At 37.7% G+C, this 22,172-nt stretch overlaps 2 protein-coding genes across 3 annotated transcripts; one reads left to right on the top strand and one right to left on the bottom strand.

Annotated features, from left to right (window-relative positions):
* Positions 1–644: 644 nt before the first annotated feature.
* Positions 645–8,425, top strand: acp6 (acid phosphatase 6, lysophosphatidic). The gene is made up of 12 exons (XM_079881579.1): positions 645–706; positions 966–1,111; positions 1,839–2,007; positions 2,371–2,499; positions 3,409–3,539; positions 3,975–4,054; positions 4,169–4,256; positions 6,229–6,361; positions 6,445–6,545; positions 6,657–6,749; positions 7,044–7,209; positions 7,728–8,425. The coding sequence occupies exons 3-12, from the start codon at positions 1,846–1,848 to the stop codon at positions 7,860–7,862; spliced, it is 1,218 nt and encodes a 405-aa protein (XP_079737705.1). The 5' UTR covers positions 645–706; positions 966–1,111; positions 1,839–1,845; the 3' UTR covers positions 7,863–8,425.
* A 67-nt stretch (positions 8,426–8,492) lies between these two features.
* LOC307164588 (uncharacterized protein) lies at positions 8,493–20,561 on the bottom strand. Of its 2 annotated transcripts, none has more exons than XM_079881577.1 (7): positions 19,141–20,561; positions 14,605–14,678; positions 14,273–14,507; positions 11,611–13,841; positions 11,180–11,389; positions 9,492–9,594; positions 8,493–9,399 (listed from the first exon to the last, which is right to left on the bottom strand). In XM_079881577.1, exons 1-6 carry the CDS (start codon positions 19,463–19,465, stop codon positions 9,493–9,495), a joined length of 3,177 nt encoding a protein of 1,058 aa, XP_079737703.1. In that variant the 5' UTR covers positions 19,466–20,561; the 3' UTR covers positions 8,493–9,399; position 9,492. The 2 variants fall into 2 exon arrangements, with proteins under 2 accessions (XP_079737703.1, XP_079737704.1); XM_079881578.1 differs by having other exon boundaries at positions 9,497–9,594.
* Between the last annotated feature and the right edge of the window lie 1,611 nt (positions 20,562–22,172).

Raw genomic sequence — 22,172 nt, 5'->3', positions numbered from 1 at the left:
AGTAAATAGGGTCAATTGATTTCAGTTGGACTTTAAAAGATGAATCATTTGAATTTAGCATATGCAATGGCATTACTAGCCCAAAGACAATCATTTTTATTCTTCAAATGGGTTTGTTTTTATCACTTTAGCACTTTCATAGATGTCTGTAATATGTAGACCTACGTGAAGTAGGCCTATTCCAATAATGTCATCTAGTCTCACAAAGGGTCATTCAACATATCTGTCAGAGGGTTTCAGAATACAAGAAAATAATTCACTTACTATTCAAACATTAGACCTATTGTTCAGTCTCCTGATGTAGTCTTTTTTATTTTTACAAGTAGAAACAAGACTTAAATTTATGGCAGAGGATTAGAGTGGGTCTAGAAAATCTTTCTTTGACAGTTAATGCTTTATTTCACTTTATTTCTCACATATGATTGCAGTCACTGTGTCTCATTTCTTCTGAACTGTTTGCACTGCAGTACAATAAAATATCCTAACACTTATAACAAATATCCTAGCTCTAATAACACATGCTTGATGGATGTTTTTTTTTTTTTTTGTGCACATTATAAAATTATTTATTATTTTTTGTCATTTGCCCTTTTAATGTAAGTTCAGGCTATTTTTTATGTAGGCGTTATTCGGCTTGTTGTGGAGCAGGCAAATATATAGGCTCTCATTCGCACCCACATACAGAAATGTCATCCATCTGACTACGGTAGGCTAATGTTATGTTATAATATGTCTGTGTGACTGTGTAATATTTTACGTCCTGTATACATGCTAGTTCGTTTTAAGACAATTTCATTTCAACACTGTCCGCAAAAAGTATTTGGACACTAAATAGATTTGCTGTTTGTTATGCTACGTTTTATGTTACGTCGTTTAGCAAAGGAGCATTACGCCAGTAAACGAGTTATGCATGGATGAGTATGGGAAATGTAGTTTTAGAACATTGTGTTTCCACTATTTCTCAGAATAAATAGGTAGACAATGAAACTTCATATCCCAGAATGCACCTGACCGTTAGCCGGCGTATGCAACGTTCAGTCTTCCTGAAACTGAAAGGAATGAGTGCAATTCAAAACCAGTGGAATTAACTTGCCGCGTCTGAAACCTTCAGGTTGGTGATATTTAAAAGGCTCTTTTTCTAGTGCACCTACATGTTTTTACTTTACTTAATAGACTTAATAGAACTAGTGCATGACATTTGACAGTTTGCAAGAGCGTATGAAACTTGCTCATATGACAGGCAGCAGCATTACCGAATGAGACAGAAGTTGCTGTGTTTGAATCACTTATGGAAATGTACTGACACGCTTTGATACAGCCTATATATATATATATATATTACACAAAAACAAAATATGTGCTACCTACAGCTGTACGTTAACGTTATACAATGTAGAAATAATGTATTCAACGTGATAAATTAAATGTTAATACGACCTGTAAAGCAGAAAACAATTGCAGTTGATCGGATCTGTATGACACATGTGTAGTTGACACATTCTAACCCCAACCCCCACATTTAAAAAATATCAACAACATTTTAGTTTAAAATGTATTTGAAATTATATATCATAAGTGGCCACCTTTCTTTAAGATTTTAATCACATTTTAGGCTTCTCTAAGTTCGTTTCAAATGCTCCTGTATTGTGACCAATGAATTTTAGAAGACAAACATTCCATATAGTCTTTCAACTATTGAGGTTATACAACTCTATGTATTGTTTATTAGAAAAAAATATGTAAAGTGATGTTCAGTTTTATCTGTAGTAGCATGTATAACAACCCAGGACATGTCAACTTCTCAAAACTGTCAAGTCAAGTGTTCACGTCTCTTTCAGGTGCATCATGTGGGCACGTGTGGGTCTGATGGGTTCAGTGGCCCTTGGGTCAACGTTTTGGTTTCAAAAGAATAAGGCTGAACCCTCTCCATACGAGCTTAAATTAATTCAAGTTTTATTCCGACATGGGGCGAGGACGCCGCTGAAATCTATACCAGATGTGTTGGAGGTAAGAGAGCTGATTAGTGTCACTTCAATGCCCAAAGTTGCAGTGTTGCGTGATCAGTAATTTTTTGGGGATTGGGGGGTTTAAAAAACAATAATGTTAAACATTGACAAACCTTTTAAATAATAGGAATAATAGTTTAAAGATAATAAAAGTAATACAAAAGAAGGTGGAACAAAAAAGAGAAGAGAATGCACAAATGTGGCATTATTCTTAATTGCTTAAATGTCTCAGAATCATTTGTCAGCATCAGTCTTTACAGCATGCCTTTTCACTCAGAGACAGTGGCACTGTCATATAATCTGTGATGGTCTAAATGTTGATGCCAATTATATCCAGAATGACGCATGGTTTCTGCACCCCTAGGCACAATGGGTCCCTGAGCTACTTGAAGCGCCCGCTCACACAGAAATAGACTATACAGTTACAGACCTGAAGGGGGGACCCAGACCCCCAGCTCCTGTGGAGGACAGCTACAGGGCCAAAATATTGACGGTGGGTTTGTGTTTATGCATTTTTCTTATACAATGGAAACTGTGTATTGCACACAGGATTAGAAAGGGTCCAGCTTGTGGTTTGCCTACTGAAAGGTAACATTAGTTTAAAAAGGGCCACAACTCTTTCTAGTTAATAGGTTTGGCTATTTCAGTGTGTTCAGAGCAGGCAAATATTAATTCTACTCCATATGTTCACATTCTAGAGCAGGGATGGCAACGTCGGTCCTGGAGTGCTGATGTCCTGCAGAGTTTAGCGCCGAACCTAATCACACCTGAACAAGCTAATCAATGTCTTCAGGATTACTAAGGCTACAGTACATGCAGGTTAGCTTTTATCAGGGTTGGAGCTAAATTCTGCAGGACAGCAGCACTCCAGGCCTGACGTTGCCCATCCCTGTTCTAGAGAATTGTGTGCATCCAGCTTTGTGGCAACAGTTTGGCGAGAGTCCTTTTTTGCTCCACCGTGACAATGCCCCTGTGCACAAAGCTAGGTCAGAAAAAGAAAAAGGTTTATTGAGTCTGGTGTAGAACAACTTGACTGACCTGCAACAAAGCTCAGACCTGAATGGGAGCAAATTTCTGCAGCCACATTCTAACATATAATAAAAGCTTTCTGTGAAGAGTAGAAAATGAAAGACCAAATGGTTTTGAAATGAAATGCTCAGCAAGCATACTGTATGAGTGTGTTGTTTGGATGTCCACATAGTTTTGGCCATATAGTGTCATTTTCCGAGATGTTTGTGTAGCGTTTTAGAGTGCATGTTTGGAATGAAGTGAATTGATGGTAAATGGCAGTGTCAGATATCATGTAAACATTAGCATACCTAAATGTTTAGATGGAAATTGTGCCAGATTGTCATATTAAAAAAAAAAAGAATGACCCTGACTTTGGCTCCTGCTTCCATAGGGTGGAACTTATCCAGGTCAGCTGACCACGGTGGGCATGCAACAGCTGTACGATCTCGGAGTGAAGTTACGAAAGAAATACATACAGGAAGAGCCCTTTCTCACACCTTCTTTCAACCCTAAAGAAGTTTAGTGAGTGCTATTGATGATTCTTTATTGAAATATTTATATTGTTTGGCTCCATTTGTGCTACTGACAAAAACGACACCTTAAATTGTATCATATTGAGGAGAAAAAAACAGTAACACTTTACAGTAAGGTTTCATTTGTTAACATACTTTCATTTTTAAACTTTAAATATTAAAATCAAAGATTGAATCTGTTAATATTATTTAATGGACCTGAGCTTACATGAACTAACAATGAAAAGTTGTATTTTTATTAACATTAACAAAGTAATAAATACTGTAAACAAATGAATTGCTCATTGTTAGTTAAAGCATTGACTAACATAAACTAATAGACTAAAAAATCTAATATATTATCCTATTGTAAATGAATATGTTTATGGCTCTGAATTGCATTAAGCTAAATGAGTAAGAGGGACTATCTGTCGTTGATTTACAGCATTCGCTCTACCAACATTGTACGCACCATTGAGTCTGCTAAGTGTTTGGTGGCAGGACTGTTCCAACAGGAACAAGCAGGTAAGGTGGCAGCTCAGCTACGCTTTTTTGTGTGGTTTGCTTGAGTAATGGATGAGATGAGCTGTACATACTCCTGTGTTTGCCTTTCCGTGTTTGATTTTCTCTCACTCTAAGGTGTTGTGTCCATCCTCACTGATAAGGCAGAGAAAGAAGTCCTCTATCCCAACTATCATGGATGCAAGCTGCTCAAGCTGTATATGGGGTAAAACCTGCTTTATTACTATAATGATGATAATAAACAAACTTCATATAACCATTCATACTGAATTATAGCTCACAATGGAAAGTTAATTGGAAAACATTATTAGTTGGGCAATAATAATAATAATAATAATAATAATAATAATAATAATAAAATACATTTAAATAAAAAAAGATTCAAAAGATTCAAGTACTTATTCCTAAATGTTCCTAAATATAATTTAATTACTTGTTTATTTATTGAGGTTTGTACTTTTATTTTGTTAAAAATACTCTAATAATAACAATATACTTTATTATCAGAATACTGTCCAGGGGCCGTATTCACAAAGCATTTTATCTTACCACTAGGAGTACTCCTAAATCGCACTAAAAGATTTTAGCTAGGAGTTTTCTCTTAGAAGTTATTCACAACGCCGTTCAGACCTACTCTTAGTAAAGAAAAATGACAACTCCTAAACTAAGAGTGAGTCTTCGTTGCTATGGATGACGTCATTACTCATGCACGAGCTTGACTGAAGTGACCACCTTGATTGGCTGATGATTGTAACGCGGGAATGATTCAAACACCTCCCCTACGATGATGAGTGACAGGTGACAGGTCTGAGAATGCGTGCGCTACACAAGTAGTGCGAAGGACGGAAGATGATGAATAACTGAATAAATAGCCTAAATGAATAAAGAGTAAGGCAAAACAAATAGCCTATAGCCTAGTAGCCTAATGAAACATATGGATTGATGCAATATCTTTGCAACATTATTGAATTAATCTGTCACTATATGCGCCTACGTTTGCAAAGAGAAGAACATTTTAATTTGATTCACAATGAAACGTTACAATTAGTTTACATGCAATGAGTAGCCTAGTTTTGGTTGTTGTTGGTGGCGTTATTGCATCCCTAGTTATGCCTACAATGCAAAATTGTTACCTCGCGATTGGAAGCTCCTGTAGCCGCCGCATACGTATTTCAAAACATCGCAATGTGAAATGCCACAAAAAGGTGGAATAGGTCTTAGTGAGTTAGGAGTCCTCTCGACTTCTTTTAAGCTGTCCCAGGCTTAGGTGCTACTTTTAGGGCTAAAATGCTTCGTGAATTACTCTTAGTCAAAAAAATTAGGAGTCCTAAAGTTACGAGTGACACGCCCATTATTTTTAGGAGTTGCTCCTAAATTCGCCAGTTAGGAGCTACTTTTAGCCTTAAAATTATTTGTGAATATGGCCCCAGAAGTTTGGGGTCGGTAAGATTTTGTTTATGTTTTTGAAAGAAGTCTCGGTAACACTTTATTTTACAGGTCCTTGTTACATATGTTACATGTACTTACCATAGTAATAACTATAAATGATGCATAATTACATGCAACTAACCCTCAACAAAATCCTAATCCTACCCTAACCCTAGAGTAAATACATGTAGTTGCTTAATATTACTCAGTACTTAAATACACTACAATAAAAATTACACTACAATGACACCCTAAAATAAAATGTAACCGAAGTCTCTTATGTTCACCAAGGCTGCATTTATTTGATCAAAAGTATAGTACAACAATAATATTGTGATATTACAATTTATGTTTTAAACTTAATTCAAATTTATTCCTTTGGTGGTAAAACTGAATTTTCAGCATCATTACTCCAGTCTTCAGTGTCACATGATCCTTCAGAAATCATGCTAATATTCTGATTTGCTGCTCAAAAAACATCAGTTGTGCTTCTTAATATTTGTGGACACTGATTATTTGATTATTTGAGTGCAAACAAACAGCATTTATTTGAAATAGAAGTATTTTGTAAAATTATGTCTTTACTGTCACTTTTCATCAATCATGCTAGCTAAATAAAAATATAAATTGCTAAAAAAAAAACCTCCTCCTGACCCCAAACTTTTGAATAGTAGTGTAAATGCCCTATGTTGGCGTGTGACTGGTTTAACATCATGGGTCTGTGATTGACTGTGGTGCATCAAATGTAGTCATCGTTGGGCACAATCATCCACGCTTCCTGACATTGCTGCAGACCTCCAGAGCATCCAGAGCTCCTTGGGTGTTGATCCTCATCAACATATCGACTTCATCCTCATTAGAGATGACATGGTGGCCAGAGAGGTAAAGTGCCCCCTGCTGATACATTCTACAGATGCATCTGCATTGGCTTTGTTTCTCAAATACGGTACTGTTATTGATCCTAGACCCATGGCCTGCCGCTTCCTACAGCTCTAGAGCACTGGAGGAGTATCGTAGAGCAGAGAGCTGTAGATATGATCTGTCACATCTATGAGCCCAGTAAGAGGTGAGGGGCCAATGAATCCTGCTGTAGATTCTTGACAAGAGAACGTATGAAGAAGTTGCTTATGGTTTAAGGTCTCTGTAAATATGTTTATTTGCTTTTGTATGTCCTCAGGCAGAATTTACAGATGTGCGTGGGTCCACTTTTCCACATACTTCTAACCAACATCGAGGACAAAATTCAAGGCACAACTTCTAATCCAGACAGGTGTCTTCATTTTGAACAGTTTATCTTTTGTTTTATCACTTGACTTCTTTTAATGTTTTAGTTAAAACACGTGCAATCTATATTTAGAAATTAAACTTGTAATGCAATGACATTAAAGCTTAAGTGTCCAAAAAATGATTAAAACCACTGCGTAACATTCTCTACCTGCTATTTTCAGACAGTAAATGTCAGTTACAAAACTTGAGAAGTGCTGCCTCACAGTGGTCAAACTCAGAGATCACGTGTGTAAAAGTCCTCTTGAAAACAAGATCTGTGTTTTTGTTGTTGTTACAGAAAGTTGTTCCTGTATTCTGTGCATGACACCACCCTGATGCCATGTCTCATGGCTTTGGGGGTTTTTGACATGAAATGGCCACCATATGCAGCTGACATCACACTGGAGCTGTACCAGCACCGTCAGACGAACCAGCACTATGTTAAAGTATCTTACATTGGCCAGGTAAAACCATTCACACAGTAATCAGGAGGTAAAATGCTTCAGATACGTACAATAAGTTTTAAAAGCTGGTATTTCAAAGTTGGTATTTGTTTCCAAAATGTTTTGAAAGAAGTCTCTTATGTTCATCAAGGCTTAAAAATACAGCAAAACAGTAATATAGTCAAGCATAATAACAATTTAAAGTAACTCTTTTCTCTTTAATAACTTTAAATATAATTTATTCCTGTGATAGCAAAGTTGAATTTTCAGCAGTCATTACTCGTCTTCAGTGTCAAATGATCCTGTTGATTTGGTGCATATTTCTTATTATCAAAATGTTGAAAACATTTTTGTGGAAACTGATACATTTTTTAAGGATACTTTGATGAATAGGAAGAACAGCATTTATTTTGAATAGCATTGTAACTAAAACGCTGTACATTAGCAATAACTTGTTGCTCGTCATTTACTTGAATATCTGGCTTGGTCTTTTTGTGTTGTCTATCCACATTTGAAGCTGTTATTGATTATACCTACAGGACCAAAAAATCCCAGGCTGCAGTGATGTCTACTGCCCACTGCACGAATTTAAGGCGGCAATGGCTGTTCACGCTCTACCTGATGATTCTTACCTTGCTCTCTGCAACAGTGCAGATGACCATCCCAAAGTCTGACCTCTCACGAACTCTCAACCCTGGACTTTGACCCAAAAAACAAATGTTTGGGTCTGGGCTGTAGAATCCTCTGGAGCTCAGGCCTCTTCTACATGGATTCAAGTGTTTATAATAACAAAAGAGCAGTATCAGAAGTCTTATGTTTAAATTCTGTCAAGTCCTTTCTTTTAAAGGAAAATGGATCATGATGACCGGATGTAACAAATGAGAAAAATGTTTATTTGCAATGTACAACAATTTGGTAAACAAATTCATTCACAGGCTGTCGTAATATTTAGCCTACATTTCACAGCAAAAATATTGATAATGTGTGACTATTCAGACGGGTGTTTGTGTGTAATATCTTCAGTAGGTGCCTTCATTTCAGTCATCTGAAACTGCTACAGATTTTGCTGCAACCTCGCATACTTTTAACAATGACATTTGATGTTTTAACATCAAATGAAGTGCTGTTCAAGGTGATATGCAAGTCAATAGGGTGAAAATATTCTTACATACTCACTACTGATATGCATATTAAATTGTGATATAATAAAAAAAAACATGTTCTACATTTTAGAGAATTTTGCTTTGTGCATTCACTAGTGTAACAAACCAAAATAGCTGAAAAAGCACACATGAAGAAAAGTGTAAACTTTAAAATGCAAAATTTATTTATATGGCTATTTGGTCGTTCTACATTTTAAATTTGTGTTTTCAGACAAAACACCTCAACATTTAAAACTTCATTAAAGTCCATTGCATTGTATGTTAAAGAAGGATATGCATTAAAAATTCAGACAAGGAATTATCAAAGGAGAGAGGGAAGGAGAAAAAAATAAAATAAATCACATTAGACATTTTGGGATTCCCTTATTTAAAAGATACAGTCACTGTCTCGTTTTGAAAAGCTGTAGTCAAACAAATGTTTTCACAAAATTGTATATACCCAAAAAATGGCATTTCACCAATGCATTTGTGATTTCTACAATAACTCTTAACTCTTTACCCAACCTTCATTTAAAAATTCCTGACTAATAGTTTTTTCTAAAACATTCCCAGACAACCACACATTTAGGGCAGTCCACTGGCTCCACTCCATCATTCAAGTACATCCCAGTCCATCGCATCTTTCTTAGGTTTCAAAACAAAGCTAACATTAAGTGCACTCAAGATTATGCCATTTATAAAAAAATAATCATAATAACAATAGAAATAACAACTGTAGTAATTACATTAGTAATAAATTTAAAGCATTCTACACAATTCTCATTATACATATATCACCTTGACCATCAGGCTCCGCCCCCCCTGAGAAAAACACCATGGGTTCAAGTTCTGGTTTAACACATCTGTATCAATTGCAAAGCAACCTCAGCTTAGTAACTTAAATAACAACAATTATTGTGAGGAAAAGGACCATTTAAACCATCATAACATTATTTACATGAATAAATTCAACCTCATTGTCTTACATCACAGATCCTTGGTATTTACAGCATTAATATTTAAAGAAACAAAGCTTTGCTCCTCTTCATTTAATCCTGTGGCTTTTCACCTAAAATTTTAAGACAAATTAAAATACTCGTAAAAAAAAAAAACAATGGAAATCAACAGAAATATAGAGATGTCTGTATATTACAGACTGACCTTACTGAGCAGCAATGCACTGGTGGCATTTGTAGAGCTTGGGATTATGAGTCTTTATGTGATTCCTCACATTTTTCTGGCTGAAGAAAGACTTGCTGCACAACTGCAAGAGAGAAAATATGTGTAAAAATAGAAGAAACCAGATATAGAAGTACAATGTCAGAGTGGGATAGGACAACTGTTAAATGACTGGTGCTTTTTTATTGTGGTCTTTTGCCAATTTTATTAAGCAGAGAGTAGACTGAAATGATGGAGTGACCAAGAAAAAAATGGAATTAAGAAATGTTGCGAGCCAGTTTCAAAGCCGGCCTGCTCAGTCAATACGCTGGACGTGCAAAACGCTTCGCTTTGTCACAGCTCTGATGGTACTTTTTTTTTTTAGAATAAGGCCAATTAATCAGCTCTACCCCACCTTTTATTATAGCTTTGTACTAAGGATGGGATGGTATGAAAATTTCATATCACGATAATAATGACCAAAATTATCGTGATTATCAATATAATCACGGTTTTGCTAAAACGAGATGCAAGTGTTCGAAAATAACTGATGCTCACACTGAAAACATTTCAACAAGTTTTATATTTGAAAATCAACAAACAACAAATAAAACTAGCAGCTCTATGTGCTTTAATTCTATTCTGTGGCATTTCCTTCTTTATAATGACCGTCGTCAATAGCAACGCATTATAACGGCGCACATCCGTATCCGTATTACAACAGACACGCTCTCGTTTCATTCAAATACAACTTGCCGTCTTGCGTCTCCGTTTTTGATTGTATTAAAAATTAAATCAGAGTTGATTTACTATTTACAGAGTTTGATAATATTGTTGTGATCATCTTGTCTGGACGATTGTTTTGTACGCTGTACAAAATGAATTTATAAATAGGTAAGATTTAAAACATTAATCTCAATTCAATATATATGTGGTAAAAAAAAAAAAAAATCGGTGTAATAAGTGTACAATGAATATCACAATGAATGTCACTCTTAATATATATAAATAGTCTTGTTTGAACTTGTTTGTTCGTCTTTGGCTCAAAGCCACTTTCTGGGAACTTTTCTTTGCAGAAGCTTCACGTTTATTTCAGTGAATGAGATAAAATATTTTAACTCAAAACAACATTTTGTGCCCAATTATTTCCCAGACGTAGTTTTGGTATTGAGGTCAAAGTTAACTTGCCTTGCGTTTGCTATACAACAGTGGGTGATGGTCACACAAGACGACTCGGCAGATTTGAAGTGTTTCCCCCTATTGTAGCGACTTTTTTTCTGCATGTTCTGCAGACAGGGTGACCATCCTCGATTAAGTTTTCCTCAGGACTTTTGTAAAAGCTAAAATATGACCACACCTCAGATTTGGTCCTCTTAAAAGGCTGAAAAATATCCCGAGCACGGTCACTGCCTTCCACCATTCCTTCTCGAATAAAAAGACAACAACATTGCGCGCTGCGCCTGCGTCAGAGCTGTTGCTGGCTGGACACGATTTACAGTGAGTTATTAAAATCACGATAATCAAAGACGGTTTTAATGCTAATTAAATTTTAAAAGATAATACTAACCGTCAGTACATTTTATCATGGTTTATAGTGAAACCGGTAATCGTCCCATCCCTACTTTGTACAGTAGACAGGCACATTACTGGGAAGGGAGCACCTTCAGGATCTCAGGAGACATGATACATACCGGGCAGGGCCAGTGTTTTCCTTCAATGTGCTTGATCCGGTGCATAATAAGGGCATCACAGTCCCTGTAGGTGGCTCTGCACTGCAGGCAAGCATGTGCTCCACTGGAGGCCTGACCGTGAGGACTCTTCTGCTGTTTCAGACGTGCCCGTCGGATGGATTCCAGTAGGATGGAACGGCGGCTGCTCAGAGGAAGCAGCTTATTTACATTCTATGAAGACAAAACAGATAAATATGTTTTTTGTAATTTTGGCAAGTGTAATTTTATGTTTATTACCAGATTAAATTTAGTATCATTCTTTTCAACGATTGACATTTGAGTACTACTTCCCTAACCAAGACGGCATACAAGTTTACAAAACAGTTACATAACATCCCTTTGTCATAAGAATAAACATCACCAAATTCTAGCATTAGAAAAACTTTTATCACCTTTGTCTTTGTAGGTTCTTTCTTGACTTTACAGCTCCTCTTGCTGACTTGGGGATGTCTAGAAAATCGGGTAACCTGTGACCCTTGGGACACACTGGTTTCATCCCTCTCTGTCTTCACTTGAATAGCAATCCTTTGGGAAAAAGGTGAGTGCCTGTTTCCAAGTCCTGCCCAGTGAGGCCCGTTTAGACCAGTCCGATCTGGCATAATCCTGGCCCTCACCCGATCTCTTCTACCCATGCCAGGTGATGAATCGCAATGGGAACTACCTCCATGAGAGACAGACCGAGTCAGGTAGATGTCCATGCTCTCCTCCTCCCGTTTGATGCCACTTGGCTGCCGACAGAACCCAAAGAGGAAGCCTTGATCCAACAGTTTGACGGGTGGTTTGCTCTGACGCTTGCCCAGGTCTGAGGAATCGCTGGTTGGGAATGGCTGGGTTAGGGGCAAGGGGTCAGCTGGCTCTTCCTTTATCGTTTTGTAAAGGGGATGGCTGTGAAGATGCTGATGGCTGGAAGCATCCCAGTTCATGACGGCATACTGAACTTCAGGACTGTCCTTTCTTTTCGAATGTTCCTTCGAACATTTTTTTATTTTTCTGTTCTCCTTCACCTGTGTTCCTCTTTCAGTTCTGCTATGCTTTGCTTGTGGAATTCCTGTAGCATGGCAGCATTTTTTTTTGCTTTCTATTTGTTTTGAACTCTTAGGTTTGACTGTTGGGGGACGCCCAGGTTTGTGCCGCTTTGTGTGCTGTGAATTTGTTGTGGCTACCCTTACTGTGCGATCTGCTGGTGGGCGACCCCTACGTCCTGGTGCTTTAGGAGGAGTTGCTTGGGGGCTGCAGACAGTATTGCGACGGTGAATAGGTTGCAGGATGGCACTGTCCGAAGATTCTTGTTTTATCCTGAGCATAGTGCTTTTTGAAGGGTGAGAGGCATTGTGTGCTGGTACTCTACCTCTTCGAGCAGGTTGGGAAGGTGCTTTATCTTGATTTTTGTGGTGACGTCTGAGCGTTCGATCGATTGCACTGGAGTCTGTGCACTGCAGCAATGACCTGCTACGTGTAGCTCTAGCAATTGGCTCCACAGGATCATGCCTTTTCCTTTTGGACCTTTCTTGTTTCCAAGATTCTTGGAGTTCTACTTTCACTGGTCTGTTCAGCAAATCCATTCTGCTCATGTCACAGAGAGACAGAGAAGGACTAACGGCAGCAAGCACCCCTAAACTGGTTCTGAATCCCAATGGGACGCCTTGTGCACGAGGTTTTCGGCGGGCTGTGAGTGAATAATCACTGACTTTTAACTTCCTAAGTCGTTTTTTCTGCCCCCAACCAGACAGTTCTTCTGGACCAGGCACCAAGGATTTCCTCTGCAAGCCAAGGAAGCTAAGAAGACGGTATTTCTCCTGAGCACGGGGGCTATGCACCTCATCCTGAGGGACTTTGTTACATACCTTCTCTTCCACATACTCCTCCTTTACCTTTACTGAGGTATCATGGGTCAAAGAAATTGCCTGAGATTGGGATGGAGTCACTGAGAATTCAGACTGGGGCTTGTATGCCCGGTAAGAAGAGGACTTCCTCTTTCTCTTAGTGGAGAGGTCAATTTTGGGGAGGAGTCTGCGCAGAGCAAGTGCAGCGCCAGGTGAAGAACGAAGTAGACGGCGTGATGGAGAGGAAGAACGAGTAGAGGGGCAAGGAGATGTTGAGATGACCGAAGATGTGGGGTGGGAGGACGTTTTTTTCTTGCAGGATGGAGATTTAAAGTCCATGAGCTTCATTCTGCGATTTGGGCTGCATGGAAAGCCATTTTCCTCAACCTGAAAACTGGACAGGAACTGAGGATTTGAGGTTTCTGTTTCAGATTCATCTGTCACCTTATCAACAATCTGCTCACTGTACTGTGCTTGGATGTTCCAGGAAGACCCAGAGCCTTCTCCTTTCTCATCCTCTCTCTTCCTTTTGAGTCCCACTTTCTCTCCTGAAGCTGAGGAGTGGCCTCTCCTGAAAGGTCCAGGTATTGAATTATTTGGTTCACCAGGAGTACTGTGCATTCTGGAATGTAACTGATAAGTCTCTCGCTCCCTTTTGATAGCAGAGCAAGCCTCAAGGGCAGGCCACATGCGTAGATGGCGGGCCATGGCACAAACCTCCGTCAAGATGTCCAGATTCAGATTGAGGGTGGAAGTGTAAGAGAACTCCAGTAAAGCAAGCAGACTCTGCTCACTGAAATCTATATGAGGAACCATAAATGATAATTGATTAATGCCCTGAAGGATAACGTAAAATATATAAGTGTGTTGAAATAGGATAACGACAGTCTAAAGGTTAAGGATCTGCTGCTGGAATGAGATTAACAATACATTATATTAGTATATTTTGTATAATTAGTACAGAAAATTCCATGAAAATATATTCTTTCCTATGACTCCAATCCTGGAAATCACAATTTTAACATTTCCTAATATTCAAGGTTTCCTATGACTGTGGGAACCCTGTAACAAGTAAACTTTAAACAACCAAAAGCATGATCAGAGAAGAATACAATGGCTCACCTTAATGAATAAAATATGCTCAATTTCAATAATGCCAGTTTTAAATGAATACAAGTGTGAACAAACACTTATTTTGAAACTGGTTTAACTTGATATACTGCACCCATACCTGTGAGATCAACATGTGACTGGGCATCAGTGGCTGAGTCCATTTCAGTAAATAACTCCTGGAAGTACTCGCTCACCGCAGCAAGGACTGCTTTGTGGGCGACGAAACACTGGCCATCACCAGTTTTCAGCGTGATATCACAGAAGAGCCCTGCTTCCCGTTGGCTATTGAGTTTGGTTAAGACTTGATGACTATGTGATTCCACCATCCTGGAGATAAGTCCCACATCAGAACACTAGAGACAGAGACAAAGTGAAAGTAAGATAAAGTCAAAACAGTAATCTTGACTAAGATGAATACTGGGATAAATATGTTTACAAAGCCATTCTTACCATTGATCTCTCAGACTGACTGCGTTGACATTCCTCACAGCCAAAGACATAGTCTCTGACCTGAAAATACATTCCTAAAAGAAAAAAAACAACAGATTTTTACAAAATTATTACAGAGAAGGATTTGTCTGTGTATATTCAAAAAAGAAAGTCAATGCTGTGACTGTCAGACCACTCCTATTCCACAAGTAGCTCAGTTCTGTCTGGGCATTACCCATTCTCTTTCACTTTCACATTACATAGACTAAATCGATTCAAACTGCAAACTATGCAGCTGACAGCTAGAGTAGGAATCTCAATTCACAAGTGAATTTTTTGCATGGCAATGAAAACAACACAATTTTGAACAGAGATCTCTGCCATTATCATCTCTTAGGAGTATAGCACTAGTTAACTCCAGTCTGAATTTTGGTTGTAGTTCCACCAGAGTTCCACTGGGGGCGATCGCGAAATGAATGGGAGTGCAAAATGAATGGGAGTCTATGGAGATAAATGGCTAAATTTGTCTCTTTCACCCGACTGCCGTTGAGAAATCTCAGATTTGATTGTAGGTTTTGCAAGCTCAACATGGGTTATAGGTCGAAAGTTGAATGAACGAGTACTTATGTCCTTTCGATCTCTTACAGGTTGAGTTGCTGTTGCCCATAACATGCTAGCATTCTGCTAATGAACGCTGATTGGTCAGTCTGTGTGTGTGTGTGTGTGTGTGTGTGTGTGTGTATTTTCGGCGTGGTCTTTTAAAACAACAAAACAAAAACTCTTCTAGTACGTGTATTTACCTGTGTCAGCTGTGTTGTCGATGCCTCGAGAGAAAAGAAAGTGCAGAGCGCGAAAGCACCAAAGTGACTGAAGGATTGCCGTAAAGCAGTATCTCTGGTCGTACGATGTGTATGACGTCATTGACATTTTAAAAGACTTTTTAAAGCAAATAAGTGACTCTAAAAAATCTAACACCCAGCAATGTGTAATTTCTTTGCATCTCCTTTCGAATACAACATTCAAATTACTAGACAAAAAAATTATATCCTGAGAAAAGTGGATTTTGAGGGGTATAGCGCCATAGACCTCCATTCATTCTGCACTCGTCCTGTGAGCGCCCTCATATGGAACCAGAGTGGAACTGCAACCAGTTCAGAGGCCAGAAGTTTACTGAGAGTGGAAGTTCTCCCCTTATGGGTTTACTTAAAAAACAAAAAAACAAAGTTGAATGCAGGTATGAATAATAAGGCAAATAAAAAGAAAAAGAGGCTAAAATATATTTTTTGTAGCATTTTATCCACTAGGTAAAAACAAAATAGAGGGAATGGGAAATGGCAAATAAACATCTGTCTTTAAACAATATTAGAATGAATTGTGACATGAAATTTGGGATACCAGGATATAAACTCGTCCACATCAATTCCACTCTCAGTTTTATAAATTAACATTGCTAATGACCTAACAAAATCAATGTGTCATCAGCAATTTCAAATTTGATCCACAACTGCAACCTTGAATTAGACATGGGCATATTATCCTCATTAGGCTTACTTGTTTGTCTAGTTTGTAATAAATTCACTTGGCAAACTAAGGTGTTTCTGGCACAGGGCAAAATACCCAGCTGTTCTGCAGCCCCAATAAGCTGTATTGAGAAATCCCTGATGGTGCAATTCAGTTAAAACATGAAGCAGCACACCAAAAGCTCAGATTATTACTCCCATCATAATAAGTCCTGACTTACCATCGAGAGAGTGAAGCAACAGATAAGTCATACTCCAAACAGTTCTCAGGGGACTGTGGAGTGGAATAGCTTAGGGGTTAAAGAGCTACAATAAAGTTTGTGAGTCTGAACCCCAGAAAAGATGATCCATGAACTTTTATATGACTGGTCAGCTGACAAATCACAAGACACTAACCCCTATTCCAGGGGGAATGTCTCTGAAATAAATGGACAGTAGATTTAGCTGAATACTGTCTGGAATCATTACTGTCAGCAATCTACAAACCCTTTGATAAAAATCAATTGCTAAAATAATCTAAAGTTTAGTTGGCATTTGACTAATATAAATGTGGAGCTCAAACAATGATCTGAACTATTAAGCCGTTCTAAGGATTATTTTGGTCAGTGTTTTTTACCTCTCTCACAATGATGTCCACATAGTAATTCACTAAGTAGTCATTTAGCCAAAGCTTTTAATACAGAATTTACAGGTTCGGTGCTCCTGGAATAACCCAAGGTTAGGTGTCTTAAGTGATTAACAACAACCTGTCAGTTTCCAGCCTACATGCTTAATCACAAAACTATCATCTAATACCAAGCATAACTAAATGAGATCTGACATTCCGAAAGCAGTTTAAGAATTGTAAACATAAGAAGTCTCGAGATAAGGTGGCCCTGAGGGAGATCTTTGCCACCTCCAAATCCACCTTAAGGATGCGATGCAGCATAAAAGTCAACTCTAATGCACCTCAACTCCTCGAATTAGAGGTTCTGAGTAAATTAAATGCTACATCAGAGCAACCTTAATTTTTGCCACTGTCATCATAATCAGTGCATGTCTTTTTTTCGGTCAGTTGAATTTGAAAGACAACATACCTCAACAATGTGACTTTTGAGAGCTTGATGAATTGTTCCCTATGATTGTAATTCAATTGTAAATAATTGTATGCCATCTCTGTGCCACTTTACAAGTGTAAAGACAGCTATAGATGGGATAATAATAAATACTTCCATGTTTACTACTATTGCTTAGTAAAAGCAATTGCTATGAAGAGTCCCCTCCTGTTCATAATTTAAAAGTTAATTCTAATTCTGTCAAGTTAGAAACAAATAAAATTAAACTTAAAGCCTAGTTCACAATGACAACATTTAAAGTCTACATGAAATGGAAATGTCCATTGGGAATTGATTGGATCATTGTATTTTGCCAATTGCTGTGATCTTATGTGAGTAACAGGTTGTCCCGCCTTCGTTCCAGTAAACATCATCATAAAACTAAGAGATGTCACTGCAATAGGGAGGGGAACTCATTTTTATTTAAGACTAGTGCAAAATGCCCGTGCAAAATCAGTTTTTAAGTGTGTTTTTAGTAATTGTTGGTTAGGTGTGTTTGAGTGCTCATTGTTACAATTACACAGCAAAAGTTCAGTGACATTTTTATTTGTGCATGGTAGAAAGCACAAAGTGAACTCACAAAATGAATAGGCTACTAAGAATGATGGCCGTGAAAGAGAATGTGAACGCATTGAAAAGGATATGTTTAGTTGGTAAATAGCATAAGCTACTATTACACAGTAGCGATAACGTTAAGCGCACCAGAATGAAATATAATATTCAGAAGTAAACAGCATAGCTGACTTATAGATTCAGTTTACATCCACAAATGAATAAGCGCGTTGATTCAGGGAGCAGTGCAAAGTGCCCGTGCAAAATCAGTTTTTGTGAGCTGATCGCCGTCAAAAAAGTTCAGGAGATTTTTCTTAGCAATGGCTGATTTCAACAGTTTCAATATGATACAAAATAACTTTTATATTTATTCAATGGATTAATTGCATTTTGAAAAAAAAAAAAAGTGTCATGAATTTATTGCATTTTTGGGGAAAAATAATCCGTTTTTATCATAAATCTGTGAAAATCAAAATCTGGATTTGATTTTTTTATGTTATTATAACCTAAATATGCTATGTGAAAGTTTGAAACAGAAAAGTGGTTTTCATCTTGCCACTTTCTTGGTAAAGAAAACACATTTTTACTCAAATTAATCAAAATGGATTTATCACGTTTTGGAACCAATCTATAATATTCAGAAGTAAACAGTGTAGCTGACTGAGTGTTTATGTCAGAATGTTTATTTTTAAACCACAACCTTCTTGGGGCTTCTTTGACCGATACAACCCTCTAATGTCAGAATGTTTATTTTTAAACCACAACCTTCTAAGTGCTTCTTTTACCGATATATTTAACGATATATTTTGCATTTCTCATCGAAACAACGTCAAACTTGGCACTGCACTTACTAGTGCCCGTAGCAAGACACCTGTCGAGTTTGAAATCCATCGGACTAAACGGTTCGAGAGATATGCGAATAACAGACATAGAGACACACACACACACATACAGAGAGACAGACGTTTCTGTAATTTATAGATAGATAACGAGGGCACATGAATATTAAAAACAATAATGATGTGCACGGATAAATAATTTAATGAACTCCAATATTCCATAAAAAGAAAATAAGAACTGTCAATTTTTATTTCATGGTGGCTAGAGGTCTCTGTCACGTTGGTAGTCGCACTGCTCATTTACATAAACATTTTTGCATCGCTGTTGCACGTCTCGTAGGAAATCAACAACTCTCATGAATACATATTATGCTTAAATATGTTTCAATAATATTATAATTAATTGAATAAATTAACTAAATAAAACATTTATAAACTTTCATGATGATTTGATTCAAAGTTCAGATATAGCTTAAAACTAATATGAAACAGACACTTTAAAATCTATCGGTAGTAAAAACAAAATAATACCATAGGAGAAAAATGACAAACCTTCCCACCAATAGTGCTCGGCCACCAGTCTGTATGTGTCCTCCAGGGTGTGGTGCGACTTGCCGGGTCTCTTCTCGTGGAAGGTAGCTATGGATTGAAGCCGCTTGTCTTCAGCCAGCACCTCTCGGTACTGGACGAAACCCTTCTCCAACTTTCTACGGTAAAGAGAGCCGCCGATGACCTCGAAGAAGGCAGAAGACGAGATAGACGCGCAGCCGCCGTTTACACATCCTGCGCGTTCCCGCTGCTCGTCCGCTGAGAGTTTACTACTGCGAAAGGTGTCATCAGTGCCATACTGAGCACTGTAGGTGCATTCACTTGCCATTTTTACCAGCTTTTTTCCTCTCTCAATACACTTTAACAATCAGTGCAGCTTATCTGAAATCGTTTCTCCTATGTGTAAAAAACAGAACTTTTTAACTTGACTTTATCCACCGACATTGAGACGTTTCTGAAACCAATGATGCTCTGAGAAGTGTCTATGAAGTTTTAACATCTGTTGGAGATTCACAGCAAATCCTCAAGTTGGATATTTAAGTAGCAAGCAAAATCAATAATATTATGAATAAATAAGACAGTCTCACTTAACAGGTCGTAGGCATCCAGATTATTTTTGTTATGAAGAAGCATTGGAGTTAGTAGCTTAAGTATTTTACAATGAAGTCCATCATCTTTGGTGCTTACGATGTGACATTACATCATATCAAACGTGAAATACTGCAACTCCATGAGACACTGAATTCAAGACAGATGAGTAACTTCCACCATCAAAAGCCATAAGTAAATCCTGACCACTTATCATAATTCAAATAAATTCTGGAATAAAAATCGGAAACATGGATGGTAAGTTCTTCAATAGCCTGGTTGTCCCATGAAACTGAACTAAACACAAAAATCAATCGACTGAAAAATGTCTCAATCTGTCAAATATGCAGTGGCTGCCATCCATTAATGAAATTATTATTATTTAAGCAGGTACTTTAGGGCCTCTTTCATCAGAGGTAACTGCAATTGAATTAACAATGTGTCACGAAACGCCAACTAACTACGTCATAACAGGAGACCCGAACGTCCAAATTTCTCGGCGGGCAGCAATAACAATCGCGCGGAAGGGTCTTCCTCTCGCGCGTGCAACTTGTGATTTCTTGAACTCGGTCTAAGCACGCCGCAGCTAATCTGTCGCGCGACCTATGCGCGATACGCGGGGGTCTTCCCGAAACACATCCAAACGGAACGGCGGCCTCCAAAATCAATAATATCATCCGCGGTTTCGCCTTAACGTGCTCCGCGTCCGTTCATGTAACGATAAAGCCAGTCAGATGATCAAATAATCCAATTTTTAACTCGTAGTCCTCTGTTGGTTGCCATTCGTCAACCTAACTTCGCCTCGACGCCCAATTGCCTCACCCCCTCCCTTCCTCGGCGCATATTGGTGGATTCTTTAAAGAACATCGACTGCAGACAACGCCATTGGTCATTGAGACTGTCACTCACCGGGCTGTTTTCCCTACTTTTTCCCTACACGAAGATAGGTTGTTGACGTCAGCGTTACCTTACTTAGCGTCAAGTTTATCAATATGAAAAAGGACAACAATGCGAAAATATTGTTTCGCTTTGACTCGTTTTCATTTTAGACCTTCATTGATACGATTCTCGTATTTGTCTGCATGATTTGTTGGTCGATAGTTAAGGTTATTATTTATTAATGCATGTGCAATATAGCTATGCATTGTTGTTGTTCAAATCTGTTGTATTTTTTATTATTATTATTTTTTATATTTAGCCAAATGAATGCAGAGGGAGAAATGTTGTAATAAACTAGCATTGTCAACGCAGTGCTTTTAAAGGTGTGCATTTTATTATGAAGATTATTTTTAAAAAAGCAATACAATCTAGGGTTATTTTGGAGAAAACAAACACAATTATTGTCTGAATACACTATCTTTCTATCTATACAATCTATATATATATAGAGAGAGAGAGAGGAGTTATTTTAATTAAGCAAGGCACACACACACTTTCAATGCTGCATAGATGTAATTAACATGGACAAACAAAGATTATGTCCAGGTTTTTTTTTTACATGCAACATAACTGACCAGTAAGGTCATTGATCCTTCCCTTACACAAAACTCTATAGCCTTATTCAACTAATTTCATTGCATGATGTGCTGAAACTTCCTATTTCCCTAAATGTTTGCAAGTGTATGTTACATTTTTGGGAAATGGTATTGTTTAGTGAAGTGAAGTTTAAATTGTGGTCATTTGATTCAAGTAAAGGTTTCCTCTCTGTAGAGCAAGTAACAATCAAACAAATATATAAATTAATAAAGATAAAACAGTGACTATGGTGAAACATCTTTGAAAAAACATGAGGGAAAATAGCAATCGTCACGGGATATGAAACCATACTTAAGAGGTACTGAAAGAAGACAAGAAACATAAATCTAATGTATTGTAATGGTAATCAATTGTCAAGAATCAGTGCAGGATTACTGGTGGTATCCTAAAGAAGATTCATAATCCAAACAACAATAGCTTTCACAAAGGCAGAAACATTGCTGTATATGCTGAAACTTCATCAGGTGTCATACTAATTTATTGTCTTTCCTCTAATCATAGGCAATATTGTTCTACCAGATCCACAATGCAGGGCGCCATGAAAGTGCCACATAAATCTGCTACAGGAAGAACATTATAGCTTGTAATGTGCTTTGCCATGTTTACGTTACATGTACTCCTCTGCTTGTTGATAACGATACAGGATGACTCAACTAACCACATGACGGTTCAGTTGACTGTTGGCTCTGCCATACATGAGGTCTCCAACATACTGTTGTGAATGACATGATCTTTCATGAGAGATTTGGTTGCTCATTTAATCCTGCCAAGGTTTAAGAGTACACTGTCAAACTACATTACCTAAACATCATTTATCAGTTTTTAATGTCATTGTTCAAGGAAACATTAGTTGGGAACTATTTATCATTAATTCCCTAAACATGACTCTCTTCAGAAGGATTGGGAAGGAT

The sequence above is a fragment of the Squalius cephalus genome (genome assembly GCF_949319135.1).
Source record: "Squalius cephalus genome assembly, chromosome: 9".
NCBI lineage: Eukaryota > Metazoa > Chordata > Actinopteri > Cypriniformes > Leuciscidae > Squalius > Squalius cephalus.
This window is presented reverse-complemented; position numbering and strand designations above follow the sequence as displayed.

Bases quoted from the DNA above. Each gene is read 5' to 3' on its own strand.
- LOC307164588 (XM_079881577.1), bottom strand. From the start codon at position 19,465: ATGGCAAGTGAATGCACCTACAGTGCTCAGTATGGCACTGATGACACC. The intron at 14,679-19,140 runs GTTTGTCATTTT...TTTTTCTTTTAG, and splicing joins CGAGCACTATTGGTGGGAAG to GAATGTATTTTCAGGTCAGA. The intron at 9,595-11,179 runs GTATGTATCATG...TCTCTCTTGCAG, and splicing joins GAAAACACTGGCCCTGCCCG to TTGTGCAGCAAGTCTTTCTT.
- acp6 (XM_079881579.1), top strand. From the start codon at position 1,846: ATGTGGGCACGTGTGGGTCTGATGGGTTCAGTGGCCCTTGGGTCAACG. The intron at 4,055-4,168 runs GTAAGGTGGCAG...TCTCACTCTAAG, and splicing joins GTTCCAACAGGAACAAGCAG to GTGTTGTGTCCATCCTCACT. The intron at 4,257-6,228 runs GTAAAACCTGCT...CATCAAATGTAG, and splicing joins CTGCTCAAGCTGTATATGGG to TCATCGTTGGGCACAATCAT.